Source organism: Rhinopithecus roxellana, chromosome 15 (genome assembly GCF_007565055.1).
Source record: "Rhinopithecus roxellana isolate Shanxi Qingling chromosome 15, ASM756505v1, whole genome shotgun sequence".
NCBI lineage: Eukaryota > Metazoa > Chordata > Mammalia > Primates > Cercopithecidae > Rhinopithecus > Rhinopithecus roxellana.
This window is the reverse complement of record NC_044563.1, coordinates 11,486,731-11,505,775: the sequence shown is the minus strand read 5'-3', so window position 1 is coordinate 11,505,775 and position 19,045 is coordinate 11,486,731. Positions and strand designations below refer to the sequence as shown.

General features: G+C 54.9%; 1 protein-coding gene across 2 annotated transcripts; it reads left to right on the top strand.

Moving 5' to 3' along the window:
- Positions 1-160: 160 nt before the first annotated feature.
- Positions 161-17,232, top strand: BAD (BCL2 associated agonist of cell death). 2 transcript variants are annotated; one of them, XM_030917697.1, is made up of 4 exons: positions 161-385; positions 1,157-1,351; positions 15,662-15,852; positions 16,727-17,232. In XM_030917697.1, the coding sequence occupies exons 2-4, from the start codon at positions 1,165-1,167 to the stop codon at positions 16,850-16,852; spliced, it is 504 nt and encodes a 167-aa protein (XP_030773557.1). In that variant the 5' UTR covers positions 161-385; positions 1,157-1,164; the 3' UTR covers positions 16,853-17,232. The 2 variants fall into 2 exon arrangements, with proteins under 2 accessions (XP_030773557.1, XP_010375394.1); XM_010377092.2 differs by lacking the exon at positions 161-385 and adding an exon at positions 793-890.
- The last annotated feature ends 1,813 nt before the right edge of the window (positions 17,233-19,045 follow it).

The following is a 19,045-nucleotide window of genomic DNA, read 5'->3' as shown; positions in this document are numbered from 1 at the left end:
CCGTCCCTCGGTCTCTGAAGAAAACTTCCGCCCATAGCCAAGATGGCCCCCGGGCCCCGCCCCCGGGCCTGAACCCGCGGAGCCCCGAATCCCCAGCGCGGGCCCGCCCCCCGCCCCGGCGCGCCGGCGGCCCTGCTCACCTGGCCGGCCGCCTGCCAGGCGTGAAGCCCCCACGGACCCTACGGTCCACCCTCACCGGGTCCCCGGCCCTCCTCCCACGCCCGGGCAGCCATCCCAGCCAGGGAGGAGGTTCCTGTCCTTATCTCCAGTGCCCCCGAGGTGGCGCGGGAGGTGTCCCCCGAGGCGGGCGGCGCGAAGCTTCCACGCCTGGGAGGAGGAGCGGGGAGCGGGACTTTCCGACCGGGCACCCAGTCCAGGCGGAACGGTAACAATAGCAACAATAATCGCATCCGACGGCTGAGCTTCAGTTGTGGCTGTGCCAAGCGCCTTCGCCCGCAGTAATCACTCCCTTCACAAAGTTTTCACTGGCTCCTGGGGGAGCTGTCACTATCCCCACTTCACTGGGGGAAACTAAGGTCCAGAGGGGCTGAAGGACTTGTTGGCAGAAGTGGGTCTCCAGGTTTCAAATGGGGACCCCAGAGAATCCCTCTCCTGCTCCCACACACGTCCAAGGTGTGAGGCAGCGAGGATGTGAGCACCAGGGCCGCAGGAGGGAGAAAAAAGGCTGCGGGAGAGGAGCCGTAGGTCCGAAGGGGGGGCGGGGCCGGGCCGGGTTGACCCCGCCTCTGGACCTACCCGAGTGACGTTCCGAGAGGTGATTGGGCCAGGTCGCTGACAGTTCCCGTTGCCTAAGCAACTAGGGCCGGGAGCCCGGGGTGCAGGAGGGAGGCGGCAGGCCCCGGGTTAGGGGCCTCGAGATCGGGCTTGGGGTGAGACCTGTGCGCCGTCACCACGGGTGGGGCGGGGCCTGGGTAGGGGCCTGGGTCCACCAGGGTTCTGAGGGGAGATTGAGGCCCTAAGCCGACAGCATCAGCTCCCTGCCAGGCCAGACCCAGCAGACAGATGAGGGCCCAGGAGGCCTGGCGGGCCTGGGGGCCCTAGGGTGGGAGAGGGAGCCAAGGGTACCTGCCTCTGCCTTCCAGGGCCACCGTTGGCCCCAGCTGTGCCTTGACTACTTAACATCTTGTCCTCATAGCCCAGAGCATGTTCCAGATCCCAGAGTTTGAGCCTAGTGAGCAGGAAGACTCCAGCTCTGCAGAGAGGGGCCTGGGCCCCAGCCCGGCAGGGGACAGGCCCTCAGACTCCGGCAAGCATCATCGCCAGGCCCCAGGCCTCCTGTGGGACGCCAGTCACCAGCAGGAGCAGCCAACCAGCAGCAGCCATCATGGAGGTAAGTACCCCACCACCTCCACCTGCCGGGTCACCTCACCCCCAGCCCACAGTCTCCCTGCATCCCAGTTGTATCCACGGGCGCTGAAGGCTTTGGGTCAGTCCCCAACCTCTCAGAGCCCCAGTTTCCTCTTTTGTAAAACAGAGCAGTTTGGCCGGGCGCGGTGGCTCAAGCCTGTAATCCCAGCACTTTGGGAGGCCGAGACGGGCGGATCACAAGGTCAGGAGATCGAGACCATCCTGGCTAACACGGTGAAACCCCGTCTCTACTAAAAAATATAAAAAACTGGCCGGGCGAGGTGGCGGGCGCTTGTAGTCCCAGCTACTTGGGAGGCTGAGGCAGGAGAATGGCGTAAACCCGGGAGGCGGAGCTTGCAGTGAGCTGAGATCCGGCCACTGCACTCCAGCCTGGGTGACAGAGCGAGACTCCGTCTCAAAAAAAAAAAAAAAACAGAGCAATTAATAACCACCATTGTAGGACTGTTGAGTTAATTAGCAGGAACATATAGGATGCACTTGATTACAGAGCTGGTGCACATTAAAGCTAAAAAATGGTAGCTGCCAGGCATGGTGGATCACACCTGTAATCCCAGCACTTTGGGAGGCCAAGGCAGGAGGATCGCTTGAGCCCAGAAGTTCAAAGCCAGCCTGGGTGACTTAGGGAGACTCCATCTCTTAAAATATATATATATGGCAGCTATTAGTGTGGGGCCAGGACAGAAATCAGTGACAGGCAGGCAGGCAGTGATCTGAAAAGGAAATGGGGCCTACCTGAGGCCATACCTGCCTGGCGTTTCTTTCCTTAGAAGGTGGAGGCTGGAAGACTCCTTGGTGCCCTGCCCCAGGCTACATGCTTTCCCTGGGATTGGGCCTTCCAGCTCCCAGATGTGTTCTTTCTTGCCCCGTGGCTTGCACCCACAGCAGGCGTGTCCTGGCACAAAGGCCAGGGGTAGGTGACCTCAAGGGGCAGACGGTCCTCCCAGACAGCAGGGCTGTGTGGGGTGGGAAGCACGGGCTCCAAGATGGAAGGATAGACACTGGGGTTCAGGGCCCATTTCTCAGTAGGCTCCACCACCCCTGTGCCCAGCACTGGCCTTGGCACCTGGAACAACAACATATATCTTCTGAACACAAAAACCAGGTCAAGCCGGGTGGGGTGGCCCATGTCTGTAGTCCCAGCAACTCAGGAGACTGGCTTGAGCCCAGGAATTCAAGACCAACCTGGGCAACATAGCCAGACCCCATCTCTAAAAATAGAAAACTAGGTCATGTCACTCTGGCACTGAAGCTTAAACGACCTCCTCCCCATTTTCAGGATTAAGAAGGCTTAAGAGGCCTCCTTCCCCTCCCTCTCTTATGCACAAACACACACACTCGATTCTCTCAGATTGGATCCCATAGCTTGCTTTCTTTTGTTGTTGTTGTTGTTTTGTTTGTTTTGAGATAGGGTCTCACTCTATCACCCAGGAGGGAGTACAGAGGTGTGATCTCAGCTCACTGCAGCCTGGAACTTCCGGGCTTAAGCAATCCTCCCACCTTACCCTCCCAAGTAACTGGGAATACAGGTGTGTGGACCACACCTAGTTAATTTATTTATTTTATTTATTTTTTTTTTTTGAGACGGAGTCTGGCTCTGTCGCCCAGGCTGGAGTGCGGTGGCCGGATCTCAGCTCACTGCAAGCTCCGCCTCCCAGGTTTACGCCATTCTCCTGCCTCCGCCTCCCAAGTAGCTGGGACTACAGGCGCCCGCCTCGTCGCCCGGCTAGTTTTTTGTATTCTTTAGTAGAGATGGGGTTTCACGGTGTTAGCCAGGATGGTCTCGATCTCCTGACCTTGTGATCCGCCCGTCTCGGCCTCCCAAAGTGCTGGGATTACAGGCTTGAGCCACCGTGCCCGGCCTAGTTAATTTATTTTTAACTTTTTCTTTTTTTTTGAGACGGAGTCTCACTCTGCCACCCAGGCTGGAGTGCAGTGGTGCAATCTCGGCTCACTGCAACCTCTGCCTTCTGGGTTCCAGCAATTCTCCTGCCTCAGTCTCTCAGGTAGCTGGGACTACAGGCATGTGTCACCATGCCCGGCTAATTTTTTGTATTTTTAGTAGAGATAGGGTTTCACCGTGTTAGCCAGGGTGGTCTCTATCTCCTGACCTCGTGATCCACCCGCCTCAGCCTCCCAAAGTGTTGGAATTACAGGCGTGAGCCACCACGCCCGGCATTTTTCATGTTTTCATTAGAGATGAGGGCAGGGACGGGTCTCCTTTTGTTGCCCAGGCAGGTCTCAAACTCCTGGGCTCCAACAATCCTCCTGCCTCAGCCTCCAGAACAGCTGGGACCACAGGTGCATGCTGCCACACCAGCTCATTTTTTATTTTTTGTAGAGATGGGGTCTTGCTTTGTTGCCCAGCCTGGTCTCGAATTCCTGGGCCCAAGCGATCCTCTCATCTTGGTCTCCCAGAGTGTGGGATTACTGGCGTGAGCCACCATGCTCGGCCTCCACAGCTTTCTTTAACTTCCTGAGCTTGCACTTGGCTGTTTTTCTGCTCACAAACTCCCCCTGCTCTCTGCCCCCCACCACACACACTCAGCATTGACTCGTGTCTCAGAGTGAGTGTTCACCATGTGACACAGGTTGTTCCAGTTGCTAGGGGGACCTCGGTGAACCCAAGCATCAGGAATCCTTGCCTTCGTGGAGCTTACATTCTAGTGACGTGGTGGGTCCATAAGCAAACAAGCACAAAAGTGCATCCTATCATAGATGAGAAGATTTGTATGGGGGCAGCATGTAAGAGTTAAGAGAAGCTGGGCGCGGAGGCTCACACCTGTAATTCCAACACTGTGGGAGGCCGAGGCGGGCGGATCACAAGATCAAGACATGGAGACCATCCTGGCCAACATGGTGAAGCCCCATCTCTACTAAAAATACAAAAATTAGCCAAGCATGGTGGCACGCACCTGTAGTCCCAGCTACTCAGGAGGCTGAGGCAGGATAATCGCTTGAACCCGGGTGGCGGAGGTTGCAGTGAGCCAAGATTGCACCACTGCATTCTAGCCTGGCGACACAGTGAGACTCCGTCTCAAAAAAGAAAAAAAAGAGAGTTAAGAGAATCCAGAGTCACAGGGCTGGGGGAGTGATAGTAGCAGAGGTGGTCAGCACTCACTTGGTGAGAAGCACCACCGGAACCAAGGCCACAGGGATGATGGGAAGAGAGTTCCAGGCAGAGGGAAGGGCAGATGCTAAGGCCCTGAGGGCAACACCTGCTCCCAGCTAGGGTGGGCCTAGGGGAGGGGGTTAGGAAAGAGTCTTTGGAGACCTAAAGTTGGAGGTCATTGTAAGGACTCTGACTTTGCCTTTGGGTGAAAACCTGGAAAGGCTTTGAACAGAGGCAGCGTGGTCAGATTTAGACATTCAGAGAGTCACCAGGGAGGTAGTAAAAAGTAGCTGGCCTCTGGATTTATTTTTAAAGCAGAACTGGCAGGATCTGCTGATGGACTGGATGTGGGGTGTGAGGGAAACAGAGGAACCAGGATGATGCCAAGGAATTTTTTTTTTTTTTTTTTTTTTTGTGAGACTGAGTCTCGATCTGTGGCGCAGGCAGGCTGGGGTGCAGTGGCCGGATCTCGGCTCACTGCAAGCTCCGCCTCCTGGGTTCACGCCATTCTCCTGCCTCAGCCTCCCGAGTAGCTGGGACTACAGGCGCCTGCCACCCCGCCCGGCTGATTTTTTGTATTTTTAATAGAGACAGGGTTTCACCGTGTTAGCCAGGATGGTCTCGATCTCCTGACCTCGTGATCCGCCCATCTCGGCCTCCCAAAGTGCTGGGATTACAGGCTTGAGCCACAGCGCCCGGCCAGATGCCAAGGAATTTTTAAAAAATTATTAGGCTGGGAGTGGTCTGGCCCGGCCCAGACTGTCTTAAAAAAAAAAAAAAAAAAAAAAAAAAAAAAAAAGGGCCGGGCGCGGTGGCTCAAGCTTGTAATCCCAGCACTTTGGGAGGCCGAGACGGGTGGATCACGAGGTCAGAAGATCGAGACCATCCTGGCCAACAAGGTGAAACCCCGTCTCTACTAAAAAAATACAAAAAACTAGCCGGGCGAGGTGGCGGGCTCCTGTAGTCCCAGCTACTCGGGAGGCTGAGGCAGGAGAATGGCGTAAACCCAGGAGGCGGAGCTTGCAGTGAGCTGAGATCCGGCCACTGCACTCCAGCCTGGGCAACAGAGTGAGACTCCGTCTCAAAAAAAAAAAAAAAATTATTGTTGGCTGGGCGCGGTGGCTCATGCCTGTAATCCCAGCACGTCGGGAGGCCGAGGTGGGCGGATCACTTGAGTTCAGGAGTTCAAGAGAGCCTGGCCAACTTGGTGAAACCCTGTCTCTACTACAAATACACAAATTAGCCAGATGTGGTGGTGGACAACTGTAATCCCAGCTACCTGGAAGGCTGAGGCAGGAGAATCACTTGAACCCAGGAGGTGGAGGTTGCAGTGAGCTGAAATTGTGCCACTGCACTCCAGCCTGGGTGACAGAGCAAGATTCCATCTCAAAAAACAAAAAATAAATAAAAATAAAATAAATTATTATTAATTTTAGAGACAAGGTCTTGCTATGTTGGCCAGGCTGGTCTTGAACTCCTGGCCCCAAGTGATCTTGGCCTCCCAAAGTGCTGGGATTACAGGCATAAGCCCCAGTGCCCAGCCAACACCAAGGAATCTGGCTTGAGCATCCAGTAAGATGAAGTTGCTTTTAATAGAGAAGAAACACTGAAGGGTGGGGAAGGATCTGGAAGCCACCCTAGAGGGTGGGCTAGAGGTGGCTTTTTTTTTTTTTTTTTTTGGAATGGAGTCTTGCTGGGATTACAGGCATGTGCCACCATGCCCAGCTAATTTTTCTATTTTTAGTAAAGACAGGGTTTCACCATGTTGACCAGGCTGGTCTCAAACTCCTGACCTCATGATTCACCTGCCTGGGCCTCCCGAAGTGCTGGGATTACAGGCGTGAGCCACCACGCCCGGCCACTAGAGGTGGATTTTAAGCATCTGGTGGGATTTTTAGCAGGGTGCTAGTGGGAGCTAGCCGGGAGTTGGAGTCAGTCAGAGTTGTGCTTGTCTCAGCCCAGTTAGGGGTAGGGGCTTCAGGTGTGTGCAAAGGAAGGAAGGGTAGGTGTGGGGTCCGAGCTGGCTGAGCTTCAGGGAAAGTAGCAAGCCCTGGGAAGCCGCAGCATGATTGGAGTTGGGGTCCCAGGGGCATGATCCACACAGGTCGGGTCAGCTGGTGGGAAGCTTGGGATGGAGTTATTTGATGGTGACAAGGCCTAGGTTATGTCCCTGGGAGTGAGTCTGAGGGGAGAGCGGGACAAGATCGTGGTAGAAGGAGTACCAAGGTGCAGAAAGGAGACGGGGTGCTGGTGGGGCGGCAGAGGACAGGAGTCACATTCGGCACTGGCCAGGGACTTGACCCAGGAGCAGGGCATGGGAGGGACCTGCAAGGTAATAAGGAGCAAAGTGGGCGACACCTCCCCCCAGCCCCAGCTGCAGACCTGCAGGAAAGAGGGCTGTGGGAGAAGACAACTGCTAGGTGAGGACAGAACTGGATTTCTGAACATTTTGATGTAGTTTTCAGTGTCTCCAAAAGCAAGTGATTTCCCAGAAGAGATCAGCAAGTGCCAGTGCCCTGCCAGAGCCACAGGGCATCTGCCCCTCTACCTGCGCAGAGCAGCTCACACTTGGTTTGGTCACTCTTCACAGCCCCTGCCACCAGGCCCCTGCTGGAGGCTGAGGTGCCCCAGGGCAGGGACCGCAGCCACCTTGTGCTGTGACAGCCTACACAGCCCAGTGTCTGAAACAGGTGTGGACAGTGGAGAGGCAGAGAGAAGCAGCCCAGTGCTAGCCCCTGGGCCAGACTGCAGGTTCAAATGTGGCTCTGTCCTTCCTAGCAGGTTGAGCTTGAGCAGGTTAATTAACTCCATCTACCTGAGTTTCCTCATCTGTAAGCGGGAATAGAACTAGTCCGACCTCGCAGGGGTATAGCAAGGACCTGATGACTTAATACAGGAAAAGTGCTTGGAAACAGTGCCTGGCACAGAGGAGGGGCTAAGTGTTTGCTGCTCTTATTATTAGTACTGACATTGTTATTACTTTATATATATTTTTATTATATATATATTTATATATATGTAAATATAGATACAATTTTTTTTTCCCCCGAGATGGAGTCTCGCTCTGTTGCCCAGGCTGGAGTGCAGGGGTGCAATCTCGCCTCGCAGCAACTTCTACTTTCCAAGTTCAGGTGATTTTCTTGCCTCAGCCTCCTGAGTAGCTGAGACTACAGGCGCACACCACCACACCCAGCTAATTTTTTTGTATATTTTATTAGAGATGAGGTTTCGCCACCTTGGCCAGGCTGGTTTCTCACTCCTGACCTCAAGTGATCCTCCTGCCTTGGCCTCCCAAAGTGCTAGCCACCACACCCAGTCAGTAATTTTTTTTTTTTTTTTTTTTTTTGAGACTGAGTTGAGCTATGTCGCCCAGGCTGGAGAGTGCAGTGGCATAATCTCGGCTCACTGCAGCCCCCGCCTCCTGGATTCAAGCAATTCTCCTGCCTCAGCCTCCCAAGTAGCTGGGATTACAGGCGCCCACCACCACACCTGGCTAATTTTTTGTATTTTTTTTTAGTACAGACGGGGTTTCACTGTGTTAGCCAGGATGGTCTGTATCTCCTGACCTCGTGATCCGCCCACCTCGGCCTCCCAAAGTGCTGGAATTACAGGCATGAGCCATCGCGCCCAGCCCAGTATTTTATATATTTATAAAGCCTCGAATTTCTGGGCTCCAGCCATCCTCCCACCTCAGCTTCCTAAGTAGCTGGGACTACAGGTGCACGCCACCATGCCTGGCTAATTTTTTATTTTAATTTTTGTAGAAACAAGGGTCTTTCTATGTTGCTCAGGCTGGTCTCAAACTCCTGGCCTCAAGCAGTCCTTTTGCCTTGGCCTCCCAAAGTGTTGGGATTACAGGCATGAACCACCACATTGGGCCTACATTTTAAAATTGTGGACAAAAATCCAAAGAACTATATTTTGTAACATGTGAACATTCTATGAAATTCAAATTTCCAGGTCCCTAAAGAAAGTGTTAGTGGAGCACAGCAAGGTGCAGTGTATTCATTTACACATTGATTATGGTCTCCTTTCAGCTCTGGCCACAAAACTGAGTGGTTGTCACAGAGACCACGTGGCCCACTGAACCCCCTTTATAGAAAACATTTCCAGCTAACAGGAAAAGGGAAAAGAAAGTGAACAAACATTTACCAGCCGTCCTTAGTAGCTCGTGCCTGTAATCTCAGCACTTCGAGAGGCCGAGGCAGGAAGATCACTTGAGCTCAGGAGTTCAAGACCATCCTGGGCAAGATGGCAAGACCCTGTCTCTAAAAATGTTTTTAAATTAAAAAATTAGGCCGGGCGCAGTGGCTCAAGCCTGTAATCCCAGCACTTTGGGAGGCCGAGATGGGCGGATCACGAGGTCAGGAGATCGAGACCACCCTGGCTAACATGGTGAAACCCCGTCTCTACTAAAAAAAAAATACAAAAAACTAGCCGGGCGAGGTGGCGGGCGCCTGTAGTCCCAGCTACTCGGGAGGCGGAGGCAGGAGAATGGCGTAAACCCGGGAGGCGGAGCTTGCAGTGAGCTGAGATCCAGCGACTGCACTCCAGCCCGGGCGACAGAGCGAGACTCCGTCTAAAAAAAAAAAAAAAAAATTAGCTGGGCATGGTGGTGCCTGTAGTCCAACCTACTCAGGAGGCTGAGGTGGGAAGATTAATTGAGCTTAGGATTTTGAGGCTGCAGTGAGCTGATATCGTGCCACTGCACTCCAGACTGGGTGACAGAGACCCTGTCACTGTTTTTTAAAAAGAAAAAGGAAACATTTGCCAACTTTAGAGTGCTTTCTGATTTTATCAGCTCTGAGCAAGGTTGGGGATTGTTCTCTGCAGGCCTGAAGGGGCTTCTGTCCTGGAAGGGCTAATGTCAAGGCCGAAGCCTGCAGGTGCCAGAGGCTGACAGGCTGCAAGTGTCTGCCCAGGGTGGGGTGGCAGCACTGGCCACCGTGACGTCAGCCTCCCCCGGCAGCAGATTGTGTGTGGTCGGTATGTGGTTGGGGCAGGATCCAAACCCAGCCCTGCCTGATGGCAGGGCTTCACTGCTCCAAACGGTCTAGAACACCACTGTTTTAATTAAGTGTGCAATTCAGCGTGCAAGAGTGTTGTAATTAAGTGTGCCCCTGTTTCCTCATCTGTAAAACAGGGAGAGCTTGGTATTATCCTGCTTAGGAATCTGAGGACTCTGAAAATCCCAGTGCAAGGATGCTCGCGGAAGCATCAGCAGGGATGTCTGCCCCAGCCACTGACTCAGAAGCCCAACTCGCAGAGAATGTAAAGCTGGAGGTGCTATGCTGGGGCCTGGGGCACTTCTAGCCACAGCCACCATCCCCCGCTTCCACACCCCAGCCCCGGGCCAGGCTCTAGATGGATGGCAAGAGTGGGCAGGCCTGGGCACCCACCCACGCTGGCACCCAAGGAGAAGCCACACCCCCTTCCTACCCCAGAGAAGGGAGAGGCTGGCCCAGGCCCTGCCCCAGCCCTCCCCTTCCCCCAGGGAATTCACAGGGTTTTTTTCCCCGTAAATAGGACACTTTTTAAAAATTCAATTTAGGGCTGGGCATGGTGGCTCACGCCTGTAATCCCAGAACTTTGGGGGGCCGAGGCACATGAATCGCCTGAGGTCAGGAGTTCAAGACCAGCCCCACCAACATGGTGAAACCCCATCTCTACTAAAAATACAAAAATTACCCAGGCATGGTGGCAGGCGCCTGTAATCCCAGCTACTCAGGAGGCTGAGGCAGGAGAATCATTTGAACCCGGTGAGCAGAGGTTGCAGTGAGCCAAGATCACATCACTGCACTCCAGCCTGGGTGACAAAGCAAGGCTCCCTCTAAAGAAAAAATACATACATATATATATACACACACACATACACACAAAAAAAAATATATACACACATATGTATACACACACAAATATATATATATATATTTGTACTTACATATATATAATTCAATTTACACAAATGGGTGTCATCTTGATAACAACTGGCTTGGCATTGCTAAGTCCATGAATTTGGTGAGAAACTCCCACCCCATAGGACAGGCTCCTGGCAGAACTGGTGCTAGCAGAACACCCAAGGGAGCCTTCCCCAGCCTAGGCCTCCAAGGCAGCCCACGGTACAGCTGGGAGGAGCCTGGGGCATGACAGCTAAGCACACAGCCCCTGAAGCCACATTGGTTGGGTTGGGATCCCAGCTGTGCTACCTACTAGCTCTGTGACCGTGGGCAACTTACTTAAGCTCTCTGCCTTAGTTTCTTCCTCTGTAAAAAGGCAACCATGAGGAACCTCCCTGATAGGGTGTGGCGAGGATCAAATGAATGAATACACAGGGAGGGCTTCCGACCATCCACCATACCTGGCCAGTGTCTTCTGCTTGTTCCGATCCCTGGGCAGGGGGTGGTGCCCAGGCCAAGTGCCTGGGTGCAAGTCACTCACCTTCCACCTGTGGGGCCTTGTGTCCGGCAAGCGCAGTGGTCCTGTGGCCCCACTCAGAGCTAGTGGAGGAGAACAGCTGCTGTTTTCTGCGTATTTAGGTGGCTAAGCAGGCTGTCCCAGTCACATGGCCTCAGGCAAGTTCCTAACCTCTGCCTCTGTTTCCTCATCTATACAACAGGGAGAGCTGGGTATTCCCCTCACTGGGACTCTCAGAGGCCTCAGGCTGTGAGGGGCAGGTAGGGGGCTCTCCTGCTCTCATTTGTTGTCACGGTGGTCCTGGCAGATAGGAAACTGCCTCCATTTCACAGAAGACACTGGGGCCCCAAAGGGTTGGAGAATGGGCCAAGGTCAGAGCAGGAATTTGACCAGGGCCCAGCCCACGTAGCTGACCTCTGCTCCACATCCACCACCCCACGGAACTGGAAATTACTCTGCAGACGGGCCTGTTCCGTCAGTGTCCCTTCTGTTCCTGGCTCTCCTGCCCCTATCCAAAATCCTTCAGCCTTCCAAAGTGCTGAGATTACAGGCATGAGCCGCCACATCCAGCTCTCATCTGTCATCTTTACTCCTGACCTAGTATGCCTCTCCCTACTGCCACCTCACTCCTCTAGGGTCTTAAGGAATCCCCACCTGACCTGGGGGCAGCTCCGGGCTTTGGCGATGCTCAGAATGGCCAGGCACTCCGATCACACCTTATCTTACCCTAGGCCTTTCCGGATTCCATCCTCTTGTTCCTTTCCTTGCTTTTTTTGTTGTTGTTGTTGAAACAAAGTCTCACTGTGACTCTCAGGCTGGAATGCAATGGCGAGATCTCAGCTCACTGCAACCTCTGCCTCCCAGGTTCAAGCGATTCTTGTGCCTCAACCTCCCTAGTAGCTGGGAATACAGGCCCACGCCACCATGCCTGGCTAATTTCTTTTTTCTTTCTTTTTTTTTTTTTGAGACAGAGTCTTGCTCTGCCACCCAGGCTAGAGTGCAGTGGTACAGTCTCGGCTCACTGCAACCTCTGCCTCCCAGGTTCAAGTGATTCTCCTGCCTCAGCCTCCTAAGTAGCTGGGATTACAGGCTCACGCCACCACACTCGGCTTATTTTTGTATTTTTAATAGAGACGGGGTTTCACCATGTTGGTCAGGCTGGTATTGAACTCCTGACCTCGTGATCCACCTGCCTCAGGGTCCCAAAGTGCTGGGATTACAGGCGTGAGCCACCACACCTGGCCTTTTTTTGTGTGTGTGTGTATTTTTAGTAGAGATGGGATTTTGCCATGTTGGTCAGGCTGATCTCGAATTCCTGGCCTCAAGTGATCCACCTGCCTCAGCCTCCCAAAGTGTTGGGATTACTGGCGTGAGCCACTGCGTCCACTTGCTTGCTTTCTTTTTCTTTTTTTTTTTTTGGCGATGGAGTTTCGTTCTTGTTGCCCAGGCTGGAGTGCAGTGGCTCTATCTCGGATCACTGCAAGCTCCGCCTCCCGGGTTCACGCCATTCTCCTGCCTCAGCCTCCTGAGTAGCTGGGACTACAGGCGCCAGCCACCGTGCTCGGCTAATTTTTTGTATTTTTAGTAGAGACGGGGTTTCACCGTGGTCTCGATCTCCTGACCTTGTGATCCACCCGCCTCGGCCTCCCAAAGTGCTGAGATTACAGGCGTGAGCCACCGCACCCGGCCGTTTGTTTCTTTTTTGTTTTTTGTTTTTGAGATGGAGTTTCACTCTTGTTGCCCAGGCTGGAGCGCAATGGCACGATCTCGGCTCACCGCAACCTCCACCTCCCAGGTTCAAGCGATTCTCCTGCCTCAGCCTCCCTAGTAGCTGGGATTATAGTCATGTGCCACCACGTCCCCCTAATTTTGTATTTTTAGTAAAGACAGGGTTTCTCCATGTTGGTTAGGCTGGTCTTAAACTCCCGACCTCAGGTGATCCGCCCACCTCGGCCTCCCAAAGTGCTGGGATTACAGGCGTGAACCACCGCACCCGGCCAATTTTTTTGTATTTTTAGTAGAGATGGGGTTTCGCCGTGTTAGCTAGGATGGCCTCGATCTCCTGACCTTGTGATCCACCTGCCTCGGCCTCCCAAAGTGCTGGGATTAAAGGCATGAGCCACTGCGCCCAGCCGCCTACCTGCTTTCTTAGTCATGTGTCACATTTATGTGTCCTAGCTGGGACCCCTGGAGGCCCTGCACTGGCCCACAGGCCCTGTATCAGGTCCTCTGAGGGGAGAAGAGACATTCTGATGGTTATCCCCCACTTTCAGTTCCTGGCCTGTAATTTACCATCTCCAAAGAGCCTCCCTGACAGACATACTTTTCCATAAACACCAAGTATGTTTCCTACCTGCCTCTATTTTTTTTTTTTTTTTTTTTTTTTGAGACGGGTGCAGTGGCGTGATCTCGGCTCACTGTAACCTCTGCTGCCCAGGTTCAAGCGATTCTCCTGCCTCAGCCTCCCGAGTAGCTGGGATTACAGGCACCTGCCACCCCGCCTGGCTAATTTTTTTGTATCTTTAGTAGAGACGGGGTTTTACCATCTTGGTCAGGCTGGTCTTGAACTCCTGACCTCGTGATCCCTCCACCTCAGTCTCCCAGTGTTGGGATTACAGGCGTAAGCCGCCACACCCAGCCCCCCACCTGCTTCTCACTCTGTCATTGTGCTCTGCGTGTTTGCTCCGGGGAGTGGTTCCAAGTCTTTATCAGTCTGGGTAGAAGAGTGGAGTTGGCAGCAGTCGGGAGATGGCATGGAGCACAGTTCAAATAGACCATAGTAGGCGGGCCTCTGAATAATAACCCATAGTGTATTTGCAGCCTACAAAGCACTTTCTTTTTTCTTTTGTCATTATTATTATTATTATTATTATTATTAGAGACAGAGTCTCACTCTGCCGCCCAGGCTGGAGTGCAGTGGCACAATCTCGGCTCACTGCAACCTCCACCCACTGGGTTCAAGCGATTCTCCTGCTTCAGCCTCCTGTGGAGCTGGGACTACAGGCGTGAACCACCACACCTAACTAATTTTTGTATTTTTAGTAGAGACAGGGTTTCACCAGAGTTTGAGGCCAGGATGGTCTCGAACTCCTGACCTCAGGTGATCCACTCGCCTTGGCCTCCCAAAGTGCTGGGATTACTGGCATGAGCCACCGCCCATCTGGCCTTCTTTTATTATTATTTTTATTTATTTATTTATTTTTTTGAGACAGAGTCTCGCTCTGTCGCCCAGGCTGGAGTGCAGTGGCGCTATCTCCGCTCACTGCAAGCTCCACCTCCTGGGTTCACACCATTCTCCTGCCTCAGCCTCCTGCAGAGCTGGGACTACAGGCATGCACCACTACGCTCGGCTAATTTTTTTTGTATTTTTAGTAGAGACGGGGTTTCACCATGTTAGCCAGGGTGGTTTCGATCTGACCGTGTGATCCACCCACCTCGACCTCCCAAAGTGCTGGGATTACAGACATGAGCCACCGCGCCCGGCCTATAATTTTTTTAAATTAGTAGAGATGGGGTTTTGCGATGTTGCCTAGGCCAGTCTCAAACTCCTGAACTCAAGCAATCTGCCTGCCTCGGCCTCCCAAAGTGCTGGGATTACAGGCGTGAGGAATCACACCCAGCCACAAAGCACTTTCACATTTTTTTATTTTATGTGACCTTTACACAATCACTGGGAGTCAGGGCTAGGATTATCCCCTCATAAAGGTGAGGACATAGGCTCAGAGAGTCAAAGGCTGAATAGACAAGGGGAGACACAGAGCTCCACTGATAATCACTGGACTCTGGATTCCACCAAGCCTTTGGAACCTTCCAGCCTCAGGCCTCCACAGCTTCACAGAAACTGGGCAAGTCTCACCTCTCTAAGCTTCTGTCTTCTCACCTAAGCACGTTTAGTACTCACCTCCCAGGGTGGTTAGGAGGATAATGAGGGAATGTCTTGGCCTACACGTAAGTGCACCATCAATGGTACCTAAAAACGTCAACAGTTCCAGACACTGTCTCCAAAGAAGGCTCTGGGGGGATGCAGACATGTAGCGGACAGGTTCTTGTTCTCCAGGGGCTTTGCAGGTCCCTTGCAGAGGAGGCGTTCAATCCTGCCAGCTGTGGCAGGAAACTTTCCTATCCAAGGGATTGGCTTCCTCTGATGTAGAATAGACACTATGAAATAGCTACCAACCCAGGGCTTGCCAGGAGGCCCCATGAAGGTCTTGCACTAATGGTATGTCTGTCTTTTTTTTTTTCTTTTGAGACGGATTCTTACTCTGTCACCCAGGCTGGAGTGCAGTGGCACGATCTCAGCTCACTGCAACCTCTGCCTCCCGGGTTCAAGCGATTCTCCTGCCTCAGCCTCCCAAGTAGCTGGGACTACAGGCATGCGCCACTATGCCCAGCTAACTTTTGTGTTTTGAGTAGAGACGGGGTTTCACCATGTTGGCCAGGATGGTCTCGATCCCCTGACCTCATGATGTAACTAGTATTTCTTATGCCCTTATTTTGTGCCGGGCACAGGGCCTCACCCATTATTGGCACTCAGTAAGGATTCGTGGGATTAATGAAAAGTTAATCTGAATCTTCACCAAAGGCCCCAGAGCTTCCCTCGAAGGGACTGGGGCTCCGAGAGGTGGACTGTGATGCGCCCCTGGAAGACCTACGAGTGGGCCTGCAGAGCTGATGGGGAGGGTTCAGGCAGGGCCGGGGACTTAGAGGAGCTGAGATTAACGTCGCCCCCTACCCACTGACCCTCTGCAGGCGCTGGGGCTGTGGAGACCCGGAGTCGCCACAGCTCCTACCCCGCGGGGACGGAGGAGGACGAAGGGATGGAGGAGGAGCCCAGCCCCTTTCGGGGCCGCTCGCGCTCCGCGCCCCCTAACCTCTGGGCAGCACAGCGATATGGCCGCGAGCTCCGGAGGATGAGTGACGAGTTTGTGGACTCCTTTAAGGTGAGCGCCGGTCCCCAGCGTGCCAGGACCTGCAGTCCCAGGCCGCCCCGCGCCGGTCTGTCCCTTCCTTGTCCCAGGGCACGTCCGGATCTGGAGTCCCACGATCCCTCCCCAACGCCGTCCTGTCCCTTCCTAGCTCCATAGCATTCTGGGATTTGTAGTCACAAGACCTCCCCCTAACCCCCCCCGCCCCAGCTCTTCCCTTCCGAGTCCCAGGACATCCCCCGCCTGGTGGTTGGTTGTGGAGGGGTGTGTCGGGGGGGCGGTGTGTGTGTGTGTGTGTGTGTGTGTGTGTGTGTGTGTGTGTGTGTCACAGGGCATGCTGGGACCTGTAGTCTACCTCCCACTCCAGGCCAAAGCTCTTGGATTCCCCGAATTCTTGGAAGACTAGGCATGCTGGTATTTGTGCTCCTTGCTGGCACCTGTGCGCTCTGTCGCCCAGGCTGGAGTGCAGTGGTGCGATCACGCCTCATCGCAGCCTGGAACTCCTGGCCTCAAAGGATCCTCCCGCCTCAACCTCCCAAAGTGCTGGGATTACAGGCGCTCACCACCACTCCCGGCGTTTTGATTCTTGAATTGCGGTCCCATTTCTGGGTGCTAGGTCTCCAGCTCCGGCTTTTCCATTTAGGGCCCTAGGCATCCTCTCTTCCCGTCCCCGGCACGGAGTTCCTGGGATCTAACCAGTTCCCATTCCTGGGGGCCCATGTGTCCTCCCGAGCGTCCCTGACCACCTGGCGTGGAGCCTCCTGGGAGTTGTGGCCTTCATTATTTCCCCCCGATCTCACTTAGAGGAAGGCTCACGGAAGTGGAGAGCCTGGCACCAGCTGCCATGGTAATCTAATTCATGTAACCCTTTTCTCCCCCAACCCGGAAGGGACTTCCTCGCCCGAAGAGCGCGGGTACAGCGACGCAGATGCGGCAAAGCTCCAGCTGGACGCGAGTCTTCCAGTCCTGGTGGGATCGGAACTTGGGCAGGGGAAGCTCCGCCCCCTCCCAGTGACCTTCGCTCCACGCCCCGAAACTCCACCCGCTCTCACGGTCCTGGTCGGCCATCTTGGATATGGGCGGAAGTGCTTCCTCAGGCCTTATGCAAAAAGAGGATCCGTGCTGCCTCTTTCGGTGGGAGGGCCGACCCAGAGTCCCTTCCGGTGCATGTGAAGCCACGGAAGGCTGGGTCCCATCGGAAGTTTTGGGTTTTCCGCCCATAGCCGCCGGAAGTGGCTCGGGGCCCCGCCCTCCGGCCCCGGGCTACCCCCCAAGTGCCTGCGCCAAGTCGTGAACCAGGCTTAACCGTTGTGTCACCCGGACCCGAGTCCCCGCGATGTCCCGCGGGCCGCGCTCACTACTAAATGTTAATAAAGCCCGCGTCTGTGCCGCCGAGGCTTTTCTGTGCGTCGACTGGGGCCCCGCAGGCCGGGGTAGTGCTCTCACGGATACTTTCAAAAGAGGCCGCTGCCTTACGAGGGATATAGGCTTTGCCTGACATCCGCGACAGAGACGGAAGGGGTCGCGGCAGTTCGCGAGACAGGGCTGTGAGGCCCAGGTCTAAGTCCCCAGCACGCGCACTGGGACCGTAGCGCTGCCGGCCGCCGGATCTCGCGCTTTGTAAACCGTGCCGTGGCCCCCCAGGGAGGGTCACTCGCTCCTATTTGGGTCAGCCCTTGCCAGCAGCTGCTGTATGGCCGGCCCGGGGGCCTGGCAGACCGCGCGGGGCGGGAGGGAGCGGCGGAGCCAGGCTGGCAGCTGCCCGGTCGCTGGAAACCGAGGCTTCACGCGGAGACCCGGACAGAGCGGGGGCTCCGTACCAGAAAGATTTATTGGCGCCCCCTGTAATCCGAGCCGATGCTTCGTGCTAGGCACAGAGATCCGTGGCGAGACGGCCCTGCTTGCGGAAGCTCCCGAGGGCCCGAAGTCGGCAGGGCAGTCAGAGGGCTTCAGGGAGGAGGCGGCTAGAGCTGCTATCTGAAGGTGAGGGTTATCCCTCCCGGCGCAGGGACGAGTGGACCCATGGAAGGACAGGGGAGCAGTAGAGGCCAGGCTTCTGAGGGGCTGGAATGTTACACCCGGGAGTTAGCAATTTAGCTGGTGTCCCTCAGTAGACACCAGCTAGAGTCAGGAAGATGGGAGTTGGCTGCGGAGGAGCCTGGATACGGAATACACTGGAGTGAGCAGAACTAGGGGATAGGGCAGGGCCCCACAGCAGAAGTGATGAAGTCTGTGGCCACTGCACTGACCCTGAAGGAGGAGGGCCCTCCTCCGGAGCCTGTTTCCCTGGCCTCCCCACCCCATCTGTTTGCCTGAGGCTGCAGCAAAAACAAAGCAAAGAAGATACTCAATTGGCAGGAGATAAGCCCAGATAAGAGGCCTCCTTCCCCTGGAGGAGGGATGCAGGCGGGCAGCCTAGGAAGAGCCAGGAAGCTGGGAGAGGCCTTGAAGAGGTGCCAAGCCGACCCTGCTGCGAGCCCAGCCCCGCCCTCGAGCCCGCACTGTGGGCTCGCCGCCATTTTTCGCTGGTCTTGAGGCATGGGACAGGTCCAGGCTGGCTGAAGACAGTCCACCACGGAGGGTCCAGGCCCGCCCTGCCTCCAGGTCAGAACATCTTGATTTAGCTGTGGCCTGGCACACGAGAGATGGCTCCGGGCCTCAGTCTCCTCATCTGTAAAATAGGCATAACATCTCCCTCACAGGGATGAGGGGATGCTGGGTGGCCCAGCCCCTGCGTGTCTGTGAATGTCCACTTCCCTTCCCCCAGGGTGACAGGCAGGCCTACTGCCCACCTATCTCTGAAGACCCGGGTCCCCTGGTGTTGGGCAGGTTCTGAGCTGCCCTGCTCCACCCTGGCTGATCCATCACCCGATAGAGTCAACTGCTTGTCGGGGGCCCAGAGCAGCCCGGGCGGAAGATGCTAGGCGTTTGGGTCATATCAGGCCACAGGAAGTGGGGCAGGGAAGGCTTCCTGAAGCAGAGGCCTGAGCCTCAGCGAAGAGAGAACAGGGAGCGCCTCGGAGAGATGAAAGTCGTGGGGATGGGGGAACAGGAACAGGGAAGCTCAGCAGACTCAGCAGGGCAGGCTCAGGTTCAACCCAGCAGTCCTTGGCTGGAGGCGTGCCCTCAACCCCACCAAACGCCCAAAGCCCATTTTACAGACGAGGAAACGTAGGCCCAGAGTCCTCTCACCCCAAATCACACTGCA

Bases quoted from the DNA above. Each gene is read 5' to 3' on its own strand.
- BAD (XM_030917697.1), top strand. From the start codon at position 1,165: ATGTTCCAGATCCCAGAGTTTGAGCCTAGTGAGCAGGAAGACTCCAGC. The intron at 1,352-15,661 runs GTAAGTACCCCA...GACCCTCTGCAG, and splicing joins CAGCAGCAGCCATCATGGAG to GCGCTGGGGCTGTGGAGACC. The intron at 15,853-16,726 runs GTGAGCGCCGGT...CCAACCCGGAAG, and splicing joins AGTTTGTGGACTCCTTTAAG to GGACTTCCTCGCCCGAAGAG.